The 25,037-nt window shown below is 34.5% G+C and overlaps 1 protein-coding gene across 1 annotated transcript in view; it reads left to right on the forward strand.

Moving 5' to 3' along the window:
- Positions 1-25,037, forward strand: part of NOVA1 (neuro-oncological ventral antigen 1) — a 145,748-nt gene that overhangs the window by 89,237 nt on the left and 31,474 nt on the right. Inside the window, exon 3 of the mRNA XM_010078473.1 lies at positions 18,397-18,563. Coding sequence (XP_010076775.1) covers positions 18,483-18,563 — 81 coding nt within the window. The 5' untranslated portion in view covers positions 18,397-18,482. The remainder of the gene's footprint in view (positions 1-18,396; positions 18,564-25,037) is intronic.

Consider the following 25,037-nt stretch of genomic DNA (forward strand, 5'->3'; position numbering starts at 1 on the left):
TAAGCAGAAAAGTTAGTTCTGAATCATGAGGCAAGTGATGTCAGTGAGTATACCAGAATATGGTTAGAATACAGTTTAATTTTATGGTGGAAATGTCTTTTGCATTAAAAGGATACAGAACAAATACATTTCCCAAGTGAAAAACTGATCTCATTGGTGTGTTTTGGTTTTTTTTAATTCTAAAGGTTTATCCTGCTGGATTCTCTGAGGCTTGCCTTTTTTTATCTTGGCTGTTCAGCTATACCATTGCTTAGAACATGTTCCATAAGCATTTGAATAGCAATTGACTTAAAAGATATTATTGCATAATGTGTGGAGCAATTTTGATTATTTCAGTCTTGATTTGCATGCATAGACCCAGGAGCAGAGGAGGATCTTTTTTGGTTACTTTCTGATTGGTTATCATTCTGGAAATCTGAGGTGCACATTTCGTAAGAGCTTTCAATGGCATGCATTATAGGCAGATATGCTTTCAATAGCTGACCAAGATTCAAATTCATGCTCAGGAACAATGACCTCTAATCTTCACTAGCACATGTTACAGTTTCTTGCCAAGTTCTTCATTCTGATAGTAGTTAGGTGATGTTTGACAATTTCCCAAGTGAGCATCAGCCTTGTAGTCATTTAAACGCTACCACTAAAACCACCTTGTAGTGACTGCATCAAAGAAGTGTCTTGAAGGGGTTTCTTTAGATTTGTTTTAGAGCGAACTTGCAAAGAAATGTAATTCTAACAGGACACAATGATAAACTAAAATTGAGGAAGGAAAAGAAAATTTACATCACTGTGAAAGAATTCTGGAGCAGACTGACTTGTATAAATCAGTCTGCAGGATATATGACATTTAAAGTTTCACATCTTAATTTCAATAAAACTGAAATAGCATTTTTTCAGGGTTTATATACATGTGCTTCTACATACACATTGTCAGGAGAAGACAAAGCTGAAGCACAAAGTGCAAGCTTAGCTTTCCTTTTAGATATATGCTGTACAAAATGGTCTTTAGTAATATGAGCAATACCTGCCTGCAAGTAATGGAATAAAATGTTGTGTGTTGCTAAAATCTTGTTGGAGAAGTAAATAATCTTCAATTAACTTAATTTTGAATTGTGTGTGCCAGATGTGACAAATAAGGAAATACAAATCTTGGAGGTATCAAGTACCTAATGCCATCTTCATACTTGTAAATCTCCTTTTATGCTGCCGACATTTTAGTTAGCTGATAGCCAGAAAGCAGTTCTCCTGGTGATTGCTCATCACTCTAAATAAATGTAGAACAAAAAACTCGGTGGTTTTTCTGTCATATTTCTCTCTGGTTTTCACCACCACTGAAGGGCAGAAAAATGAGAGGTTCTTGAGAAATGGACAAGAGTGAAAATTCCTTGTATCCCTACTTCAAAAAGTCTCACCTACCTGATCCTGACCAGCAGCTTAATGCACAATCTTTTCTAATCTGTTCACATTTTATTTGCATTTTACCTCTGTCTGGTGCTACTGAAGAAAGTCCCCAGGGTGTCTGCCAAAGAAAAGGTGAAACTGCATTTGAAAGGAACCTCAGTCTGCTTTGGAAAACTTTAAACTTTTTGCTCTTAGTTCCTTGAGGATCGTTACTGCAGAGTTTCATGTCACTGGCTAGATCTGTGGCGAAAGGAAACTAGAGCTGCTTTTTTTTGTAGGAAGATCCCAAAACCTGGGTGATTATGTCTTTTGGAAGTCTTGCCCTGCTTTAGGAAATAATGCCTTCCAAGGGTAATTTTTTAATAAAGATTAAAAATTTCACTGGGGAAAGGAGGAGGAATGAGGAAGAAAATGTCTTCTATCTTTTGTGCATTTGTAAAGGGCTAATATCTTGTTGATAGTTGTACTGTCCACTAGAGAAGGAACTTTTCTTTAGTACGTCTCTACTCCAGACAAAATATGAAGGAGCTACTAGGAATTAAACAATACAGCTGCTAAACACATAAGGAAACTTATTACCAAGAAACAGAGCCGTGGTAGTGTGATCCTATTTCTGTCATCCATCTGAAAATACTGCTTTCATTGGTATTAACTCATCATCTTGATACTGCCCTGCAAGCTTGCTTGCCAGGCTTTCTGAGGTCTCACCTAATACACCAGAACTTTGGACTTTAGCTGCAGGAAACACCATTTCAGAGAGTTTCTGGACACTTTCATGATCAGCTCTTTACACCCTGGATACTGTCCTAGTCCTACAAAATAGAGTGTCCTATTTAAAAAGGTGACTTGTAGCACAGGTATGCAGCTGTCCCATCATGTAGATTTCATATGTTAAGATCTTTTGCTTTGTTTGTTTATAGCTTTATTGGAAGGCATTTCTATAATACCGGTAAGTAATGCTCCTTTACAATTCTGGTTTGATTCACGGATAGAAGTTTCATTAAAATAAATTCTGCTAGCAGTGTTGAGGTGCACCTGAGCCAATGTAGAATAAAATTTATAATGCCAACCTCAAAAGACTCTTGACTGGGTCATGGTTGATGATATATTCTAATTATGTATGTGAGGAGCAAACATTACAATAGTAATCAAATACTGATACCTAATCTGCAATGCTAACCTGGTGCAAACTCAAGTGGAATGCTATGTAAAATTGGTTTGGTTTGATTTTAAACTTGGAAGAAAGTTAATGAGTAAAAATATTTCTAATAAAAAATAGCACTGATTCTGTTATAATTTAATCATTTTAAGTTCAGGAAAGTGGCTTTTCAAATTTAATCTTAGAACTTCTGTAGCTGCAATGATTGCTTATAAATGAACAGCTGCATCTTCATTGCCACAGGCTTAAATTAAAGTCCCAAAGTCCCACAGGTTTTGAATTCCATAGCACGTTAGCAAGAAACCTACAAATATAGAAAGGCTCATGCTCTAAGACTGAGCACAATACATGTAATATTCATGATTAGTAAGGCAAACAAAATGCAGCCTTACACCAAATGCTGCAGTGAAAGCCACTGTAGAAATAAAAAAGTACAAAATAACAAGGCTTACCATAATCATCAGAATAATGTGATGTATTTTATGCTTAATTTTAATTTAAGAACTTAAATTTTAGATTAAAATGTTTTCCTTTACCTCATTTGTATTTCTTATAACTTAGTAATTCAAGTTAAAATAGCTCCCATTGTTTAAGCTGTTGCTTTTTTTTTTTTCCTCTTTTTTTGTTCAAACATATATAAACACCTTGGTTATTCCTTGCTACTTTTTTTCATCATTTCAATAATTTAATAATATCTGGAACCCTACAGTCTTCTTAGGAGTGGTACAAAAATCTATGAAAAATGCAGTGATGGGGGGAATGATCATGGTTTCATAATTCTGCATCTCAGAATGTAACTGACATGACTGTAATTCAGGGTGATCTTGGTATCAGAATGTAAGCATCATGGCACTCAAAAAATTGCTCAATGTATTTTGAGCAGGAAATGCAAATTCAATGTATGGGAATGAGGTAATCATAAAATTTTCAAATTTTTATTGAAGTAAATATCCATTTTCTACACTTTACACAGTAGTTTAGTATTTGTTTACTAATCAAAAAGTTCAACTCAGAAGCTAGCCTTAAGGAGGGATTAGAAAGAGTTGCAAGAGTCCATTTAAAGACACTTGATTTGTTTCATAAACATGTTTCTAAGGGCACCATTTGTGACTATAAAAAAGGTTTATACATTTAATTGAAAGGCAAAGTTCAAAGTGTACTAGTCCTGGTTTATAAAAAACATACAAAAAGCCTAAATACACAAATGTTGAATTTTGTTGGTTTTTTAATTAATATATGCATATACTGTTGCTTCTGAATAGATCGGATACTGTTTAAGAGGATTTTGAGCAAGAAACTATTTGACTGGCCTCAGCGTTACCTCACCTGATGTTTATGTGAAACAATGTTGAACCCATTGCTAAAATGATTCACGCTTGACAAAGAGGTGAACATCTCTCAGATAATTCAATTCTTACATGCTTTGTAAAGATAAGCATCTGTGGATTGGAGAATGATGCTATGAAGGTCTCCATTAAAGGAAGGCATTAGCTTATGTGTATAAGCTGTCCTCAGAAAATCTACAACTCGGGGAAAAGCTTCAGTCAGAGCCTGTCCCTTCTTACCTTATTAGACACAAAGATGCAAATCTGTAAGGAAACAGGCTTTATTAATTCCAGCTTTGTGAAATTACTTGGATTTTTTTGATGTTTTTGTTGTGATTATGAACTTGTTCTTTTCTCAGGGGTGGGGATAAGAAAAAATTTATCATGCAGGAGTAAACAATCCATGGATTTAGACTGGTTGTGAGAAGATTAAGAAATCTAATTAGGCTATAAAGTTCTTTTTCAAATAGGAAAAACAATTTCCTTGACTTAAACCAAAATAGAAGAATAGGGATTTTGCTGCATTGTTTTTTCCTGTTTCAGGACGTATTAGTCTGTTTTAAGTTATTAGACACCTTTTAAAGTTCTCCTTGTTTATTTAGTGTTGAAATAAATTTGAGAATGAATAGGAATTTTACTCCAATTTCAGGCTGGTTTATTGTTTTTTGTGGAGAGAAACTTAAAACTAGATTTGGAGGAAAACAGGTAGATTTTAAATATAAAAGAATAACATGATTCTGATATACTTGGTCAATAACATTGTTGAGAACAGTACCCTTACAGTCTCTGAGCTGTGAAAGCAGAGGATAAACTCTTAACACTAAAACTTCATTCAGTTAGTGACTTGTTCTGAGTAGGTACAAATTAAAGTTTCAGAAAAGAATGCTTCTTACTAGGCTTTTGCCTTTAAAGTAGTACTTATATGCAATCAATTCTCTGATTTAAAAAATTTGATTCAAAAAGTTGAGCAGTATCTGTTCCTGGGGGGTAGTTTTAATTATGTCTGGGTCAAAATGATCATAATGTGTTAATGACTATTAGTAGGCATTCTGCCTGTGTAAGTTATTTGAATGGTGCGAGTTCTCTTCCCTGTTCTTCAAATTTTTTGTTCCTAATCGATTGTCTTGTTAGACATAATTTATCTCAACCTATATTCAAAGTAGCTTATCTCCCTTGATGTTAAGTTGCATTAGTTCAGAGTTATGGAAAGTTTCAACTGCCGGTTCATTGGGTGTTTATTTTAATACAACACTTTTCACACTGTGAAAATTCCACTTTGTTTAGCTAGTATTTCCTCTGTTTACAGACACCTCAAATATATTCTTGAAAATGCACCTTGTTAGCATTTAGATTTAAATTCATAACCTTAGCAAGCCATCATACTGAAGCTTCTCTACTGGTTAGCATTTTGTAGGTCCTATCTCCAAAATCCAAAGATACACTTTATTTTGCCAAGAAGGAATGTGAGCAAATGGCTAGTGAGTAGCGAGCTATGAAATCTTAGACTCCACAAGTAATTTAAATTTTGAGGGCAAGAAAAAGTCATTATCTTTACTGATGGTAGGTGATATTGGGGAGAAAAAAAGATGGGGCAAGGGACTGCTAGGCTATCCCCTCCTTAGGCATATAAATGCTTTGGAACGTTTTCACACTTATGTTTAGCTTAACGTACATTCCTGCCTTAGGTTAACTTGGCTTTTCTAATGCACGTGAAAAATGATACTTTGTCTGGGCTGATGAAGCCATCTGAATTTCTCACAATAATATTAAAAAAGCATATCAGAGGACTACTGCCCACTCTGCTGCTATTATTTTTGGAGGAAAGAAACCATAAAGTTTGGGGAGTATAAATGCTCCTTAATAATCCAACCCTTGCTGGCCAATCTAATCTTCCTGTAGGAGTGCCTAAGGCTCAAATCCTGTGACAGAAAGTGTGGTACTAAGTGGTATGGTGGGTTTGCAGTGTCTTACTTCAGTAGAATTATTGGGCTCCAGCTACTTTCCTGCAGCAAGGGAGAAGGTCTGCAGTTGGAGGGGAAAAGAAGAGCAGCGGAATGTCTACTGTGCCCTCACTCCTACCCATTCCCAACACGTACACCTGCAATGCTGCCCTCAAAAAAAAGTTATGTGAGCATCCCTGGTTTAGTGTTGGGGAAGGAAACAGACTTAAGATTGTTGAAATCTGGTCCATTCCTGGTATCCAGTTCATACAGGGAATTCGTACAGAATAGGTACTGTTCTTGAATTTTACATTCTTGATTTATAATTCTGCTGCCTTCATGTAAAGACAAACTCTCAGGCAAACAGAGAAAGGAGACAATTTTGTGTGTATCATGTATCAGTAGAGAGTCTGCTTTTTAGAGGTGAACTCAGCTTTTCTCCATGCCTGCTCAGGAGAAGAGCTGGTGCAGTTCTTAATTCTGTGAATTTTATCTTATGTTACTGCACAGCAGGGCCATGGAGGAGTATCTGAGCATCAGCAACTTAGGCAGATGCATTAGAAATTCCAGCCCATGAGGAGGCTCTCTGGAAGAGTAGCAGTGGAAAAACTCTGCTGCCTTGGAGTCATCTGAGATGCAGATGCTTTCCTCCCCACTGACTTCTGAGTTTTTCTAAGCATGATGTTCAGTTTATGGTTTAACATGGAGGGGGCATTTATTCTTTAGGCATTTACATAGCAGTTTTATTTGTAGTGGGTTTATTTATTTCATTTTGTTTTATGCAGGTTGCTTGTGCATTTGGGCACATGTAACTTTAATTCACATTGTTGTAATATTCTCTTTCACAAAGTGAAGGTAAATGTTTACTCAGCCTGCCAGGGAAAGCTTTTTTTTAATTGCAATGTCAGTGTATGATGAGATTTGATCATCCTATTTTAATGTGACATCTCTTATTTTACATTATCAACTGCTTAGTAACCTGACAATCTCTACTGGAGACTGCTTTATGTGGATTTGTGTTAGAAGTCATCATTCTTATTAGCCTATCAAGGTCTATCTAATTTCATATACTAGACAATTGATAGTTGTATGCTAGGTAATCAGGACATTTAAGGATGCTAATGGATTTCTATGCTAGAATGTAGAGAAAATCTTAAACCAGGACCTGTCAGAAAAGTATTTCAGTTTTTAGAAAGGGATTTAAGGGTTTTCTAGTTTTTTTTTTTTTTTTTTTTTTTTTTTAAAGGGTGGGGAGGAGGGAAGAGGTGGGCAAAGGAATAAAAACTCAGTCTTAAAACAGTTTTATGAGTTCGATGTAATGCAACTAAATGTATGACTTTTAATTCTGTCTAGAAGAATCCAGTGGCTTTATCAGCTTAAATTTATCTGCTTAATATGGAACAGAAATGTGGAGAACGAAACCCAGTAGTACATTCAGTAGGTTAGTAGTGCATTCAGTCCAGGTTCTTCTCTTGCAGTCAGATTTATGTTGGAGACTTACTGTCTGTGAAGTTTCAGTGACTTCAGTGGCAATATCCATAGATTTAAGGACCTGATAATGACCTTGTGGAAATTAACACTTTGTATTCATTCCAGATTAATTCTGACACCATTCTGTATCTAAACAGGAATGCTTGACCAACTCTTCAAAAGCAGGGGAAAAAACCCTATTCCTATTCTTCAGCCCTGTTCTTGATCAGTGAAGCTGCACGAGCTAGCTGCCTGGATTTCCTCAAATCCAATCATGTAAACATTGAAATGTGGTAGCATTTGTATAAACATTAAATTGTGGCATTATTCTTTTGAAGGGTTGAAGATGCTTGCAAAATGACTGGCCCATAGCAAAAGTTCCTGTCTGGACCAGCCATAGTGCTGGCAGAAGATCTTTTGTTCACCAAGTTCTGTTTCTGATGGTGAAAGGGTACAGAAACTAAAGAAAAAGCCAGGATTCCTAACCTTCTCTCATTTTTTTAATCTTCTGTGGACTTTTTGTGACAGAACATGCAAAAAATGAATTTCAGCAACTTCTTTAGCTCATTGGTACTGAACTTACCAAGGCCATTATATCTACCTTGACTATTTTAAAGGTAATTTTGTACAATACTAAAAATAGTTCAGCAAATATCTGTGAGGCAGGGATTTTTGAGTGCTTAGGACTAAAGAATATGTAGCTGTGTGTTGGCTATAAAAACAGAAAGAGCAGCTGCCATCCACTGCAAAAAAGTTGTGAAACAGTTTAGCCTACATAACATATATATATATACACACATGCATGTATATATGTTATATATATAAAATATATAACAATATTCTTTTTTGTGGTGGACTTATATGTGAAAAGATATTTGTGAATTTTCATAGAACTGCAGGTGGGTAGAAATGGTTCTGTCATTTGCTTTTGGAGGGAAATCTTTTTGTTGACACCAGTTTACCTCTTACTGCATCAGAATAATTTTACATACTGCCTTATTCCTGCACCCTGGCAATGCTTTTAATGCTGTTATATGGCATTAGTAGTAAATATTATAGCTTTACTATTAAGAGTAATTAAACATTTATGTTGTAGCTGTTTCTGGAAAACAATACAATAGTGAGCCTTTAAGAAGCCTTGTGTCTAATCTCAGGTAATACTCAAGCTGCTGGTGTAGTTAAGGGTGAGAGCATCCTATCTTTTTGGGATGATTCCATCCAAAGGCAGATGGGGTGCATTCTTCATGGACATCCCTGTCTTTCTTAATCAGATACCTTGGACTCAATACATAAATTTTAGAAAGCTAAACTTAGGGGGAGATAAACGCCACTCATAGAAAAAACCAACAGGACATGCTCTGAAAGGGTGACAGCCTGGAAGTCAGGAAGGAGCTAAGGCGACAAAAGTAACCATAGTGTACTGAATGCCTGGGCAATAGTCCCAAACTCTTCCTACCTGCTTTCTGTATAAACTCTGGACTAGAAGTCCACTGCTGAGAGCAATGGATTTAAACATACAGCACTAAAATCTACTATGGACAGAACGTGGATTTGGACTAGCATGTAGTAAAGAGGAAAACAGAAGGAGCAGGACAGCAAAAGGTGTGATTGTGTTTGCCCACTGTGTTTGTATGTCTGTTAAAATGACTGTATCAACATGAGAGACCCTTCTGGTTTTGACGTGACAACATTCTTCCTAGTCTGAAAACATAAGATGTATGCATCCTCTAGTCTTTACTTATATTGCAGGACTGGGATGTAGAATAATTCTTATGATATAGTTGCCATGGTGTCTCTCTTCACATTTTATCTTGCACACTATAGATAATTTCTTGCAGGATCATGATTTAAATTAAAAAGCATTCAACAGTAATAAGCATACTCCTAAAAAAATGTTTCTATGATCACTGTCAATGTTTACTTGCAAGTGTATAAAAAATACTCATAAATATTTTAATAAAATCTCTAATCTAAAGTTTGGGGATAGCTCATTTACCTGAAATTTGGTATTTGCTTCTTCCAAGCAGATACATAGTAATGAATATATTAGGCGATTCGATTTCTTGAGCAACTGGCCATATCTAAGAGGATTTTCCAAAGCTTTTCACAGGCTTTTAAACTATGACTTGGGAAATATTTGGAGAGGAGAAAAACTCCTTTGGTGATTTGAACTGTTATCACTTTAAATTATAAAAAGTATCAGTTCCTACAATTACTCAAAGTATATTTTACCGTTTAAATGGGTAGATTTTTTCCTTTGGTGACTGTATGTGTAGGAGGCACTATTAACTAAGGTTCATATTACTATAGCATAAAAGCTGTAATTGCCATCTGAACATTACTTAACATGAAAAATATTCTTAAGTGGTTTTGTTGATATGAAAATTCATTCCAGTATCTTGGAAAACATGTTATTTTTTTCTTTCTGTTCTGTGGTCCTCTTCCAAAAATAAGGGCAGCCCTTTTTTCTCCAGCAGATTTATCTTGTGGTGATGTTATGTGTGCTTGTTTTTTTTAATGATGTTGAAAGCTTTTGCTTCTCAGAGACCTTCACATTTTCATCAAACTTAGGTACTGGATTTTTATGAGCAGGTCTGTTTATTTAGATGCTTACTGTTCATTGATAGGGGAAAAACAGTAACTGTGCAACATTCCAGGCACCTTAGTAATCTTAAAAATATATTAATAAGTAAATTATTATATTACCATATTAGAAAAGCCTTATAAGCACCATAGTGGCAAACCCATTTCCTTTTCAGAAAGTGTCTATATGAGTCAGAAGCATATGTTACCACTGTTAAGAAGGAAAAAAATGAAGAGAAAAATTTAAACAGATTTCTGTTAGCAGAGAATGTTATGTAATTTGGGGACCCTAACTCATCTGATTTTTTTTTTTTTTATAGATAGAAGTGCACGTAGTAATTAATAAATTTAAACATTTTGTCTTTTGTTTAAATTCTACATTTTGTATTCCAATTGTTTTCTTTTTCATTATTTTGTTCTTCAGAGGACAGACACTTAGAGGAAATGTGTTCACTTTCCAACTTTAGGAAACTGAGGATGAGAAGATGACAGTTTAGCCTATGTACTGAAAAATTTCGGAGGTGGAATGAAAAATTAATAGGGGTTTGTTTCCCTAAGTACTATTTTGGGGAATTTCTTCTCTGACATATAACTTAATAGCAGCAAAATGTAAAAATTTTTGATCTCTTTCTAATGGCTTTTACAGTTCTAGAGCTTTTAGTTTCCAGAACCATGCTTTCCGAAAGCATAATTAGGCTGTGCTCACTTTCATTGCAGCCCTTTGGCATTGATTTGTACACATATTTTCTCTCTGATTGTTTAGCATCTAGGTAACACTCCTTCATAAAAACTTAGCAAGACAAAATCTCTTGTCTTTGCCTTTGGTTTTGGGGAAATTTACCAGATTTTACAGTGGAATCTACAGATTTTTTTTATGAATAACTCTTAAACAAAGAAAAGTAGTTATAATCCTTGTTTCCTGTCTTACACATAACAGTATAATAATAATAATCAGTAATTCCTCATCTCTCTTTATACCATTTAATTTTTGGGAAATAATCATCAAATCCTTAGCTACTATCCAACAAAATGGTTTATATTAAAGAGATTGTTTGCTTTATAAGATGATTCATCATCCCTTCTAAGCCTTTACTAATTATGAGGTTTGAGGTTTTTTCCTTTTATTTAAATATTTTTAATTTCCTAGGTTTCTCTCTCACATGAGAATAATCCATTTCTTCAGACTCCTATGTTAGACCTGTAATCATGTAATTCACTCTTGTGACCAGAGTACAATGGACTGTAAACTCGAAGTTTTCGTATAATTCTGAGAACTCACACGTTTTATACATTTTACTGAATTTTTAAACCTGATTTATTTTAATATCTGAATTATGTTGAAGGGATCACTTAATCAATTAAAGTAAAGCAAATTGATATATATGTGTGTATGAATACGTATATGTACATATATGTGCATGGCTATCCGTATGCCATGCCTAAAAGACATGTTATCAATATGAGTTCAGCAGTCAGTTTCTTCTGCCGAGGCTAGTAAGGCTTCCTATGAACACCTGATAAAACAATATTAGAGGACTGACATTAGAGGACCCCAAGTTCTAACATGTTTTTTTGCAGATTTCAGCAAAGCATGTGCATAGGTGCACATGCTTGGTAATAATCACATCTATTAAAGTGTTTCAAGAAATAGACCACTTATTCTGACTTTCTGCTTTTATTAGATGCTTGACTCATGTAAGTATAATGTAGATGCAAAAAATATTAATAGTAAGAATTTTTGGAGCAGTAATTGCAGATGAAACTTTAAAGGGAACAGTTTATTTCCCCCTGAAAGAAGAATAGAGCTTTAGTGAAGCTAAATGCATCCAATCAGTAATCTTGACATTTAAAATCAAAGTTAAGGATGCTCTGATTTTGTAACAGCAATATGAAGAAGATTCTTACAGGGCAATATTTGTTTCCTTTCAATTTCATAGATTCCCTTCAATATATTCTTCTTTTATTCATCTATTTTAATTGTTATTAAAGTTGATATTTTAATTTTTAGTCTGGGAACGTTAAGTTTTACTCCCTAGTTGTGTAAACTGTTCCAAAATTATTTTGTCTGGATGAAAACAAATGCAGAACATCAGTGTCCTAGAATTGCCACTAGCCCTTATTTCCCCTTTCAGTTTGGGAAGTGTAGTAGATCATGAAGCTTTGCATTAAGAGAGAGGCATCTTTGTCTGTGATGAATATGGGAGAAGGCTTTATATTAAGAACAATTAATTCTCTCTCAAGAAACAATGGTGACAGAACAGGAGGGAGAAAGGGCCAAAGGAGAAAACTGTCTTGTTGAGATTTCTGTGACACATTGCACGTGTGTGATGTTCTTCTGTGTCCCATTTGAGGTTGTGTACATTTTGCCATTTATATGACAAAGGCTTTTCATGTCTGTTTAAGACATTGTGAAATACTGATAATGCATTTGAGTATAACACATTTTTATTGTCTGTCTTTCATTTGCTGAGGTTTTATGGAAGTGTAGAGAGGAAATGTTATATGCAAGGAAGAGTTTATCTGATTTTCTTGTTAAGCGTGTTATTGACAGTTTTTACATTGCTTGGGAATGATCTCAAAGCACAGTCCTATTTTACCAAGAGCTTTCGCAAGATCAGTTTTAGGCTGAAGCAGTTGCTGGCCATGTTACATAGAAACACACTCTACAAGCCATTTGATCATGAGTCAGAAAAATAAACATATGGGATGTTAGAGTTACTGACTGCTGTACCATGGTTTATCAAATAAAAAGCTTAATACAAATCAACTGATGAGAGATTGTTGTGCAGCCTTTCATTTAGTTAGGGTTTTAGCTTTGGCTCCTCTGTCAGGTTTTTCCTTTCAGTGTCAAAAAAATTGGCATGGTACACTGGAAAAATATAAGGAGATTTAATTAGTGGATGTATTGGGATTACCCTGTGCTGGTAATGCATTGTGCTTTTTAGGTTTTCAAATGCTCTTTAAGATTAATGTAAAAGCCCAATGATAAGTGTATAGAGTCATATAAATGCCAGGCAGTAATTTCTGAAAGGTACAGTGTGTTCCCCAATTTTGATGAAGATACATAAAATACAGAAATAGGTTTAACATTTAGTGAGTGTTTCTGTGAATGCAGTAGAACTCTTAAACGTTGAATCACAGTCTTTAAACAAACAGTTTAAAGTTTAATGGCAACTATATAGAGATGTATGCCTGTTAAGTACAGAAATAAGAACATTGAAAGCGCCAGCATCCTTTATCCTATTGCATCTTCTAGCATTCATTCTAATGGTTGTTTTAAAAGCCGTATTGGTTGTCTAAAAAGTAAATAAAAACCTTCTCAAGAGATAAAGCTGCCTGTTGCTTTGAAGTTTCACAACTGCATTTAAAATATTCTGGATAAAATTAGTGCGATGTGGTTGCTAAGGATATTTGCCAGAAGTAAAGTTTTAGGTAGTTAAAGGAGGTGGAAGAAAAAATGAATGATTAAAACAAAGTTACTGCAAGCTGTTTAGGTTTTAGGCCTAACTAGCTTATTGGATTTCAAACCAGATTTTTATTTGCTTACTTTTAAATTGCCTGATGACTGCTAATGGTTTCATCCTTCCCCCCCTCATCGAACTGCAGAGAAAAAGAGTGTTTTATGTGTTATGATATCTGTTTTCATATTAAAAAACTAAGCACAAAAAAATTCCCCATAAAAGCTAAACAAAACAAAAAACTAAGATTTATTTTTTCTCCATTAGTTTTAAAAATATATTTTTGGTGAAACGTACAGGCAGGCTTTTTTGTGCAATTACCTTCTACCTCTTTTTTTTGATAAGAAAAAGTTAAAACATATATGTACAAATTGAATTTTAATTCTGATATAAGAGGAAATAAACCACATTTTCCTTGCTGAAAAGTAGAGCACGTACAAATACCGAGTAATTTACTCAGTAATTTTTAGAAAAAGTAAATATGAAATGATTGTAGCAACAGCATCAGCAGCATGTATTTAGATATTGGTTTTCCTGTTTTGTAATCACAAAAAAACTTTTGTCATGGACTTTAGTATTATTGAACATACATAAAAATGTTTTGTTTTCTTGAATGTACAGAGATGATGACCACCTGTTCTACACTTGGTCATTTTCTGTGGCAGAATTATTCTTTTGTATATGTTTTATCTCTTCTTATGTAAAAGACAATGGTCAATACATGATCCTAACTCCAATTTGAATTGTAAATAATTAAAAAAATAGAATAATTTTATATCTACTACGTTTCCACAAAAATAAAGGCACAGATTATTTGGTGCTTCGGCTTTCTCTAAGGCAGCTATTTAAAAAAATGAGATCTGAATTTTAAATAAATCTTGAAAATCATGACAAAAAGTATGCATATAGATAACTGAGCTTTTGTTCATAAAAATGTGGAAAAAATGAGTGGATATAACTGCTAAACAACTAAAAATTATAAATATCTGAGTTTACTTTAGACACTAATGGAGCACAAAAGCTTTTAAAATTACAGAAATTTCACCAACTTTAGTGATTCTTAGGCTTATTTTTGTTATACAGGTTGGTCATATAGCTGGCAGTTTTCCCTTGGTGTGACTCTTGTAAATTATTATAGTCTGTTATCAGGGTGAAAAGCTATTAGAGTTGCGTGAAGTAATACAACAGCATCACTTCAGAAGATTCAAGCAAATCCCAACTGTACACATATACAACTTCTCCACGCTTTTTTTTTTTACTTCTTTTTGTTGACATAACCCTTGAAGAAAATGTGCTACTATTGTGATGCACTTTACTGTATCTTACTCTATGTGAAATGTGCTTTTGCACAGTTGTATTTCTTTGTGGAACAGTGATTTCCCTTTAGTGCATCCTGGTTTGTACGTACTGAAATGTAGTGTGTTCGGGCTGTAGCATGACATAAAGTGTATTTTTATTATAGTGCGCCTTCTAAAATAACACAGATTGTAGGATACTTTTTAGTCAGTTAGTGTCAAGTTTAATGATATTCCCATTTAGCATCGACTGTTTTCCTTTCAAATGTTTTGACAGTAGTCATCCCTGTTAAGTGCTTTCGGTATGAGGCTCCGGTAGTTCGGCCGTAACCTGATCGGTGTTTTGTTTCAGTGTGTTGTCTGCTGACCCAGAGAACACTTGCATTAGCTGCATTGATCAATCCACAGCACATCTCATCATTTAGGAGACAATTAATACTGCGGCATAAAGACTCCCCAGAGCATTTTCTCAGAGCTGGATTGCTTTACACAGAAACCACAGGAGTTGTTTGCAAAAGGGGGAGGAAGCCAAGTAGGAAGAAAAACACTGAGAAAGCTTTCTCTAGGAACCAAGTCTCGTTTTCTGTGGTGCCTTCCACTTTGTTGTGGTTTAGCTGGAACCAGGGCACACTTATGTCATTTAAACTCCCTTTTTTTGACAGAGTGTTTTGGGAAGAAAATAATTAGCTGTATTTTGAAGTTGATTTGTTGAAAGACACTATAACAGGTAATATAAATGTACTAAAAAAAACTTGCTCTTGATAAACATGAATTTGATTGTGATACTTATATAACTTGCTGTTAAGAGTGTAATCATTCTAATTTTGTATTTTATCTCAAGGTTTATTAAACTGACAGTTTTTGAAACACTGATGTGTTGTGATCCTAATTTTAATTACTTTTTAAATAACATATTTTAATAGAGAAATAAAAAAGTTTATTTCTCATTCTATCAGTTTTGCTCTAGAGCTTCTTCCACGAAGTTGAATTTCAGTGTTACCTGGTACTGTTTCTTAAGAAAAAAGTCTTTGAAAGACTTTTTTTTTTTTTTTTTTTTTTTTTTAATACGTTAAGTTAATGAGCAGGCAAGGCTCTTAGTGTGACGTTTCATCTTTAGGTAATGAAATATTTAGTCTTTAGAGATCATTCACAGGAGCAGATGAGAAGCATTTACTAATAATACCAATTTTTTTCTTGCAGGTGACTAAGGTTACTGTACTATTATTCTCTGTTAAAACTATGTTGCAGTGTTGTGAAGAACATATGTTAAGATGACTTGATAGCAATAGATATTACTAAAGATGAAACTGATAGGAAGGGAAGTTTAGGGAGGAGGTTACTTACCTCCCTGGTACATTTCTCTAATCTCTGTATTGCCTGTGATTCTGTGCAGATTGTGCAATGATAATGTGGCCAACTAACACATTGTGAACTTCAGAAATAATTGCAAACTTGTTAGCATTTACCACATCATTACATTGTAATTTTCGTTTATTTAGGTATAGTGAATGAATTTTTCGTCAGAAAAGATTCGCATGTGATGGTGTCAATCATATTTATGAGAAATACACCAATGACAAAAATTGTATTTATTTTTGTGCTAATTCCATGGCTCATATTTGTTATTTTGCTTCCTCTCCTGTAATCTTGAAGCAAAACTCACACTGGCACTGAGCAGGGATATGTATCTGGCATATGTTTGCATGGCAGTATTATTATGTTTTCAGGAATACACTAATATAATGGTAATTAGTGTTATAATTTTCTTCTGTTAGTAAAACTGCCCTACTGGTATTTGAAGGTAAAAACATGGTGATGAAAAATCATTAATATTAGTATGTTGGAAATGTACAGAATGTGATTGTGGAAGTATGTACTACCTGTTCAAATTTCAAAGCAGTTTTACTTGGACATCTACATTGTCTTTTTTTTTTGGTAGTTCTGCAGAACAAAATTGGAAACTACAATACTCTGGTTTAAGTTTCGTTTTTCCAACTCCTGTTAGATCTTGTTTTTCAAGTGAAAACTGATCGTGTGGAACCTATTGAAGTGGTTTGATATGTGGAATAGAGAATGCGGTTTGTTTCAGTGCAGTCGTACTTGTATTCTTAGGATCGATACTGGGTTTTTCATATTCTTTGTCTACTGAGGATGTATCAAGCTGCAACCCAATATGTAAAAAAAACCCCTTTTTTGGTATACAGTAAATCATCTAAATGCTATACAATATCATCTAAAACCACTCTAGTAAAAAAAAAAAATATTCCACAATTCTGAATCCATCTTTAGCTATCCTGTAAGTGTTTTTAATTAAGAAATCAAAGAAATAAGGACTGGTGTGTTTTTTGTGACACAGAAAGCACAATTTCAGTTTGGAAAAGGGTTATGTGGCACTGCAGGTTTTGTCTAAGCCTTTCTCGAGAATTATAACTAGTTATTTAGTGTTTGGTGGTAATCTGCATAGAATTGCAAATTCTATGAGGTAGTATACAAAAGACAAGCTAAAAAAGGCACATCAGACTGTCTTTCTCCAGGCTACATGGATAGGCAAGTAATTATAATGAGTCAATGAAATTAAAGATGAAAGTAAGTAATGGTGATATAAGGGAGAGTGAGTAACAGCCAATACAAGAAAAACAACATGCTGCAGATTAGAGGGAACAGTTAAAAGAAATGATAGAGCAGAATGGTTAAAACTGAGAAACAGGCAAAACTAAGTGACGAGAAACAGAGGGTTACACTTGGGGAATTAGGAATATGTTCAAGGCTTGCTTTTCTTAAGCATCCCTCCTATATTTACAAATGAGTGTGATGGGAAAGTGTCACCTCCTCTGCTTCATTGCCACCGAAGGCAATGTATTCTTACACATAGAATAAATATGTATTTCCCCTGTCAGACCTATTTGACATGCATGTAGTGACCTTAGAACATGGGTGCTTAGAAGGTAGCCGTGTAATCTAGATATCCTACATGAATGTTATGCAGCATAACTGTAGACAGAAGTTCTTGAAATGTAATTTGTGGGGTATTGACTACTTATTTGATACAAGCTTTCATAATTTCCAACTGCTAAATCACATTAAAGACAGCTTAAACTCAGTGTATTCAGTAAATAATTGCAGTTATTGCAGGAATGTTGTACAGTAGAAAGGTTATAAAAGACCAAGTGGATACTCAAATGTCAGTGGGCCTTGAAAGGTCTTGCCGTAACAACTTGAAGCTGTTTAAAACATCAGTGTAATAATGTTTACACTAATAAAAAGTCTACACTAAATGAATGTATTTGCAGTTCAAGTGTTCATTGCAAAAGTTTATTCCATGTGCCTCTATAATACTGGCTATTGTGTTCACCCATATGTTACCTAGAAGTTGCACAATATTTTGGAGTAGTCTAGAACTAGGCCAAAATAATTTAAAAGACGTGATTTGCACATACTTATCATATTTGCTAATATTTCCAACAAAACCTAGTGATTTTGTTGTGTGCGTTTTTTTCGTTTGTTTGCTTGTTTTCCTTCTGTTTTATGTTATCTAGATTGTCTTGGAAAGTTATGTGTTTTTAGGATCTACACAAATATGCATTGTTTAAAACATCTTCAGATCGTCAGTGTGTTATCTTTTGGAAATCTCTCATTTGTATGTTTACAGAGGTATTACTAGTTGGGTTTGCGAGGTTGCTTTTGAGTGCCATCTTTATGCCATAATTGAAGCAGTTAGTGGGATCTTGAAGAATCCACTTTGTTCAGATCAACTTTTGGTATTTGCAGGTACTACAGAGCGGGTGTGTCTGATCCAGGGAACAGTTGAAGCGCTAAATGCAGTTCATGGCTTCATTGCAGAGAAGATCCGAGAAATGCCTCAAAATGTGGCCAAGACAGAGCCTGTCAGCATTCTACAGCCTCAGACCACTGTTAATCCAGACCGCATCAAACAAGTGAGTTTTTGGTTGGGAATAGAGAGTCACAGCAGCTTCTTAGAAGTCTTAAAACTTTAAGGCTGCACGGGGTCAACATAAAATGGTCTTTAAGAAAATGTTATTTTACCCTTTAGTAATTTGATGGTCCCCTTTTTCTTTGTACTTACGTGTTCCATGTTTCTCAGCAGTTCTTTTAGACAGTGTTTTATGAGTTTCAGTGCCTTGCTCTAATGTGTTTCTTTCATAAACTTTTCTTTACTGTATAAGGTGATAGATAATACACTCCTAGGTTTTAGTTAAAGATCACTGAATTTTAACCTGAAATGATGATCCTCTTTGTAAATCTTTACCGTTACTAAAAGTCACAGATTAACTGAATGTTTCCTACTTTTATGTATATAAAATAAAACCAAAAATGTTAAGTGCTTTTTAGATCCTATACTAGTTACTTCAAAATCTTATCTGTAAAAACTAGAACATATAAAGATAATTTACTTGGGATGTTTTCCACAATTTCATTTTATTTTATATTTGGCATCTTTTTGCCTGTTTTACACTGACATCTTTCAAAATCTGAGCAATGCAAAATATATTTGCAAGGTATTATTGGTATAGTATTCTTTAGTTCATTACATTTTTCCAGAACAATTTTATTAAAAAAAAAAAAAAATTGCCCTGAAAGGAGAAAGTGAAATATGTGTCATACAAGATTTTAAATTATTTTCCATTGTATCGAATAAGAAAAAGATGAAGAAAGAAATGAGTGAATATCAGTAAATTTTTTTCTTGTCTCTCTGTCCTATATAGGATAGATTTTAGTTTCTCACCTGCCCTATATGGGAAAACATTGTTTCGTCCTTCTATATTAGCAAAATAGTGTCCTATAAAGTAGTTTGGTAACTGTATGCAATTACTTTTTCTTTGTATATAGTGACATACACAGAATGCTTGTATGAAGGTGTGTTTGAACAGGATACATTTGGAGTGATCGGACTGCTTTAGATGGATGAAACTGTGCATAAGCCATTGTATATGATTTCAAATATTTACTCCTATATTTTTTCTGTATGTGCAATACTTTTGCATAAAAATGCTCTAGATAATTTTAAAGACAATACTAAAAGGAAAAACCCCGGTTTTATAGGATTAGTTTCTCAATTATTAGGCATGAAAATGATTCTTCCTGAGATATAGAGAAAAAGCTGAAGATATCAGTATTTTGAATGGCTTGTCTGCTTATAAAATGTTAGATTTCATGCCAATTCTTAACCCAATGGGAAATTAGTTTTCTGTATTACAATGAAAAGCATTTTTCCCCTTTGCAATTAAATGAAGCTAATTTTTAGGTAAGTCAGTAAGGTCCTGAAAAATTAGATTATGGAATTGTTTAGTGACATGCCTAAATATTTCCTGTCTTGTATCAGAAGTTGATATAAATTTTCCAAAATACTTCTCCAGACAACTTATTTGTAAAGTTGTTGAGGTTTATTTTTTTTAGTTTGATTTTTTTTTTTTCAGTTTGGTTGGTTGGTTTGGGGTTTGTTGTTTTTTGTTTTGTTTTGTTTTGTTAAAAACCATTCCATGTTTGGAATGTTAAATTAAATTTTTGGGGGATGGATAAGTGAACAGAGCTGCTGCTAGTGAAGTTAAGACACAGACTAAACACAGTATATAACTTCTAAGGCTGTTATTTAGTGACTGGCTCTACACCTTAAAATTTAAAAAATATTACCTGTATACATACAGGTGCATAATAATATGACTGCAAATATTTGGAGATATGCATGTGCATATGTTGAGCAGTTTTAACTGCAGTAAATTGTTTAACTTCTCTTTTAATGAAGTAACATCTACCCATGATAAATTCATACACTATAAATATTTGCTCAAGAAATCTAAAATCAATTATTTTTAACAAGAAATGAAATTGTTAGCTTAGTTCCTAAATTTGCGGTGAAGTAACCTATCCTCCAACATCAGAATATCCTGTATCTTAGTGAAAGATGTAATACCTCTATTTAAGAAATTAAAAGGATAATATGTCATAACAGTTAATAGTAATCTATAGCTCCAGTGTTTCTATTTTTTTTAGTAGCAGACAGGTCACAATTTTGTTAAAATTATCAGGATAATGTATAATACAATTAATTTTGAACTTGGCAAAAAAAAAAAAAAAAAAAAAAACAAATTACTGTCTCTTCTTTTACACAAACTTTTACGTGGTTCTTCCTGTCAGAGTATTACCCAAAAACTTCAGCACCCAAAGTATTACATTGCAGATTGAAAAAAATAGACTTAGCATTTGAGCTTGAAAGTTGATTTGAAATAATAAATTATACCTTCATTAGCAACTTTGACAATATTTCTGTTGGTTTTCTAGCTGTTGCTACAAAAAAAGGAAAGGTAGTTTTCTCCCCATGAATGAAGATATACAGCTCTCATTTATTTCTCTGTTGTCATTTCTTTGTCCTGGGCTGCTTTCCTGACACTCGCCTCAGAAAATCAAGCTAAGAAATGCAGTATCTTCTGGTTACAGTTTCAATGAAGAAAGACAGTAGGTAAACCCTTTGCTGACTGCTTGAGTTTCAGCACTTTCTGTCTTCAGGAAAGGCGTGGGTATACACGGAGACTGAGTTTGGCCTGGTGTTTCTCCTTATTAATGGAAGTCGCTATCCAAACATTATGGTCTCTCTAACTTCAGCTTTTTCAGACTGAGAAGATCTGTAAATAAGTCTGGTTCCTTTTGAGCCTTCTCCACTGCATTTTTCTACATCCCCTAATCCTACAGATTTATCAGTAGCTACCAGGTAGTTCTCTCCTCCAAGCAGGTCTGATGGATACTTAATTGACAAATTTTTACATCTTTTATCTCTACGTACCATAGGCAATCTCCTTGTAGATGTTGGTCATCTGCTGTTTCTAGGTATCATTCAACAAAAAACAAGTGATTCCTGTGCCCTTTTCCTTACTAGAAAATCCTATGAGCATCTAACCTCCCTTTTCTCTCTTTATTAGTTCGAGTGTCACACCAGCTCTTTCCAACCATATTGTAGCCCAAGGGAACAGAATACAGGTTTCATAAAGTGATCAGGAGCCTGAGCTGTTTGAGCTTTGTAATTAACATACAAAGATTTAAATTTCACTGCTACATTAATAGCAGCTCCTTTAAACAATGAAAAAGGCTGCATAATGTGGTCTTACCACCTTCTTCAGAAACTATTGGAGCTTCTTTGTATGCTAGTTGGATTTTCTTTCCAGCTTTCTGTTGTTTTACAGGTAGCATGTGTTGTAGCAGCCTGTCCAGGAAGCACATGGAATCAAAGATGGCCATTGCATATAGAAGGAAAGATGTGTGATCTTATAGTTAAGGTTACTTTAAATTGGAGTTTGCACTTCTTGGCCTTTTGAGGTCCCTTTCAACCTGAGTCATTCTTTGATTCTATGAAATGTTTAGCTATCGAAACATGGACAAAAGTTTTAGCATGTCTTCCTTGAAAATCTACAGTAAAACTTTCACAAATAGAACTTCCAATTAATGTTGTCATTGAAGCCAGTTTCATTTGAGCTTTTTCAGTAGATAATTGGCCTGTTATGAGTCTTTAATGTCTGCTGGTTAGTCATGGCTCTAGACACTGTATTAAAAATCTGCAAAAATGAGTGTCTGAATGCAGATTTGTAAGTTCATATTCTTCTAGTGAAAATGACTTTCACTCCAGAAATTATGATCAATAAAAAAAATTGAAACATTCATAATTTTTAAATAAAAGTTTATATTCTGAAGTGCTTAAATAGAACCTGAATTTAAAAATACAGATCTGAATATATTGGCTTAAATGGAGGATTTTTTTTTTAATACAGGATATGAGTTCTTCAGACTATAAAGTTAGACTTCATAGAATCATAGAATGGTTTGTGTTGGAAGGGATCTTAAAGATCATCTAGTTCTAACCCCCTGCCATGGGCAGGGACACCCTCCACTAGACCAGGTTGCTCAAAGCCTCATCCAGCCTGGCCTTGAACACCTCCAGGAACTGGGCATCCACAACCTCTCCGAGCAAGCTGTTCCAGTGTTTTGCCACCCTTACAGTAAAGAATTTCTCCCTAATATCTAATGCAAATCTACCTTCTTTCAGCTTAAAACCATTACCCCTTGTTTTATCACTACACTCCCTGTTAAAGAGTGCCTTCCCATCTTTCCTGTAGCCCCCTTTAGGTACTGGAAGGCTGCTAAAAGGTCTCCCCAGAGCCTTCTCTTCTCCAGGCTGAACAACCCCAACTCTCTCAGCCTGTCCTCGTATGGGACAGTCCTCTGATCATCTTCATGGCCCTTCTCTGAACTCACTCCAGCAGGTCCATGTCCTTCTTATGTTGAGCCCCAGAGCTGGATGCAGTACTCCAGGTGAGCAGATTAGAGGGAGAGAATCACCTTTTGACCTCCTGGACACATTTCTTTTGATGCAGCCCAGGACACGGTTGGCTTTCTGGGCTGCAAGTGCACATTACCAGCTCACGTCCAGCTTTTCATCCACATCCCCCAGTCAGTCCTTCTTTAAGAAACCTTCATTGGTTTCTGAAAATGCGTCTCCCTTCTGATGAGCCTTTCTTCTTTTCATCATCTAAGGCAACTGTCTCACCTACATGAACCTCATTGAACTCCAGAATATGAGAAAATAACTCTAAATTTTTCATTTGAGGTAAATAAGAATAAGTAGTTTTGTAGATAACTGTCTCTTCATCCAGTCAACAATTTCTCATAAACTTTTCTCACTTTTGAACTTAGGTGAAGCATAACACCAGTTACTATTTCGCAATGAATAATAAGATATCTAGGTGTGTTTACAAGTTGAGGACAAAAAAAACCCCATTATTTACTAGAGACAGTTCTATATGTTAGATCCCATGGCAGAAGTTCAGCATTCCATAAAAATATGTGTTACTATATCCTGTCCCTCGTGTGCCCTTGACTTAATTCTCATGCCAGAACACTGTTTTAATTTTGTTTCATTTCATCAGTGTTGGATATAATCTCAATGTCTGTGTGAATCCATGTTTTTTGAGCACAATTAACTCTGTAGCTGATGATTAACTCTTCATTGTATGTGCTTCAAAAGTGGAATGCCAATAGAAGATTTTCTGGGAGAATGAACAGCAGCATTCAACATTGCAGAAATTCTTAAGAAAATTCTGAAATTATCTCACACCTTCTGATGGCTTTGTAGTTTTGGTGGTATTCTTCTTTGTCCATTTTACCTAAATTATTCCCTCCATCCAGAGTAGCTCTGATGAACCAAATGGCACCTACTGTTTTGCTCTAAGCATCTTACCCTTTCCTGTCCCCAAGCAGAACACAAGATAGTCTTTCTTTACATCATGCTTACACACTTTTTTCCTTTTTCAAAGACAAGTCCCCAAGAGTTCATAAATGCAGAGAAATTACCTCTATAAACACCTATAAGTAAGCATTGCTTCTATATATGTTAGCTTTCTTATTCTTTTTGTGGTGCCCTAAGCCCTGTATATTCTTTCACACAAAAACAAAACCAAATACAAAGGGAAAGAAATATCAGAATGTATTTTATTTGTTCTTTACAGAAGTGAAAAGGTAGCAAGTAAAATTAGGTCACTGAAATAATCAAAGTAGCCTTTTTACCATGTGGATTGTAAATAAATTAACCATTTAATTATTTCTTTTTCCAGATTTCATTTTTGAAATGTGTTATGTATTTATGCAGTCGTCACTGAGATGAGAATCATTTGTCAAAGTTGCAGATTAAAGGAGTTCACAGCAGATGAAAAAATGACTCAATATGTTTAGCAAAGCAAGTGGTCTGTTTAGAAAGGCTCATATCTGATGTTGTTGAAAGTCCAGTAAGTCAGTCTTCTGTGTTGCTCAGCACAATGGGGCCTTGCATTGCTCTCTTTCTCATTTTCACTGCAGAAGGTATTCAACTATTTTATACAATTAAGAAAAAACCCCACTTTTTCTTGAAGTGCATTGAAATATTGGCTTAAGCAGATTAGGTCTGTCATAACATTAATTTCAGTCATTTAAAAGCACCAATATTAAAATAGACTGAAACTCAATATTAGCTTAGTATTAATAGTAATTTAATGTGGGTAATGTTATTACCAAGATTTTTTTTGTTTGGCAAGCCCTGTAGTAAGAAACTAGAAATTTGTAAGCTGTAAATGCAGTTTCATCTTCACATTTAAATGTTGTTCTTTATATGCTTTCACATCTCTAAACCTGTTTTCAAGTGGTATTTCCTTTTCTACCTTTTCTTTCTACTCTTCTCTATGTAAATATACTAATAAGTACTGAGAATTAAGTTAACTGTCTCAGTACGCTGTTTATTATCTAGGGTGTAAGTATTAAATTTTTTTAGTATATATATATAAGGGTGTGACTTTTGTCATTTATAAATAGGTCTGCCTTAGGCAGTTCATTAAGTCATTGAAATAGTGCTCAGAGACCTTTTGGAACACTGCAGA

This window comes from Pterocles gutturalis, unplaced genomic scaffold (genome assembly GCF_000699245.1).
Source record: "Pterocles gutturalis isolate BGI_N339 unplaced genomic scaffold, ASM69924v1 scaffold1833, whole genome shotgun sequence".
NCBI lineage: Eukaryota > Metazoa > Chordata > Aves > Pterocliformes > Pteroclidae > Pterocles > Pterocles gutturalis.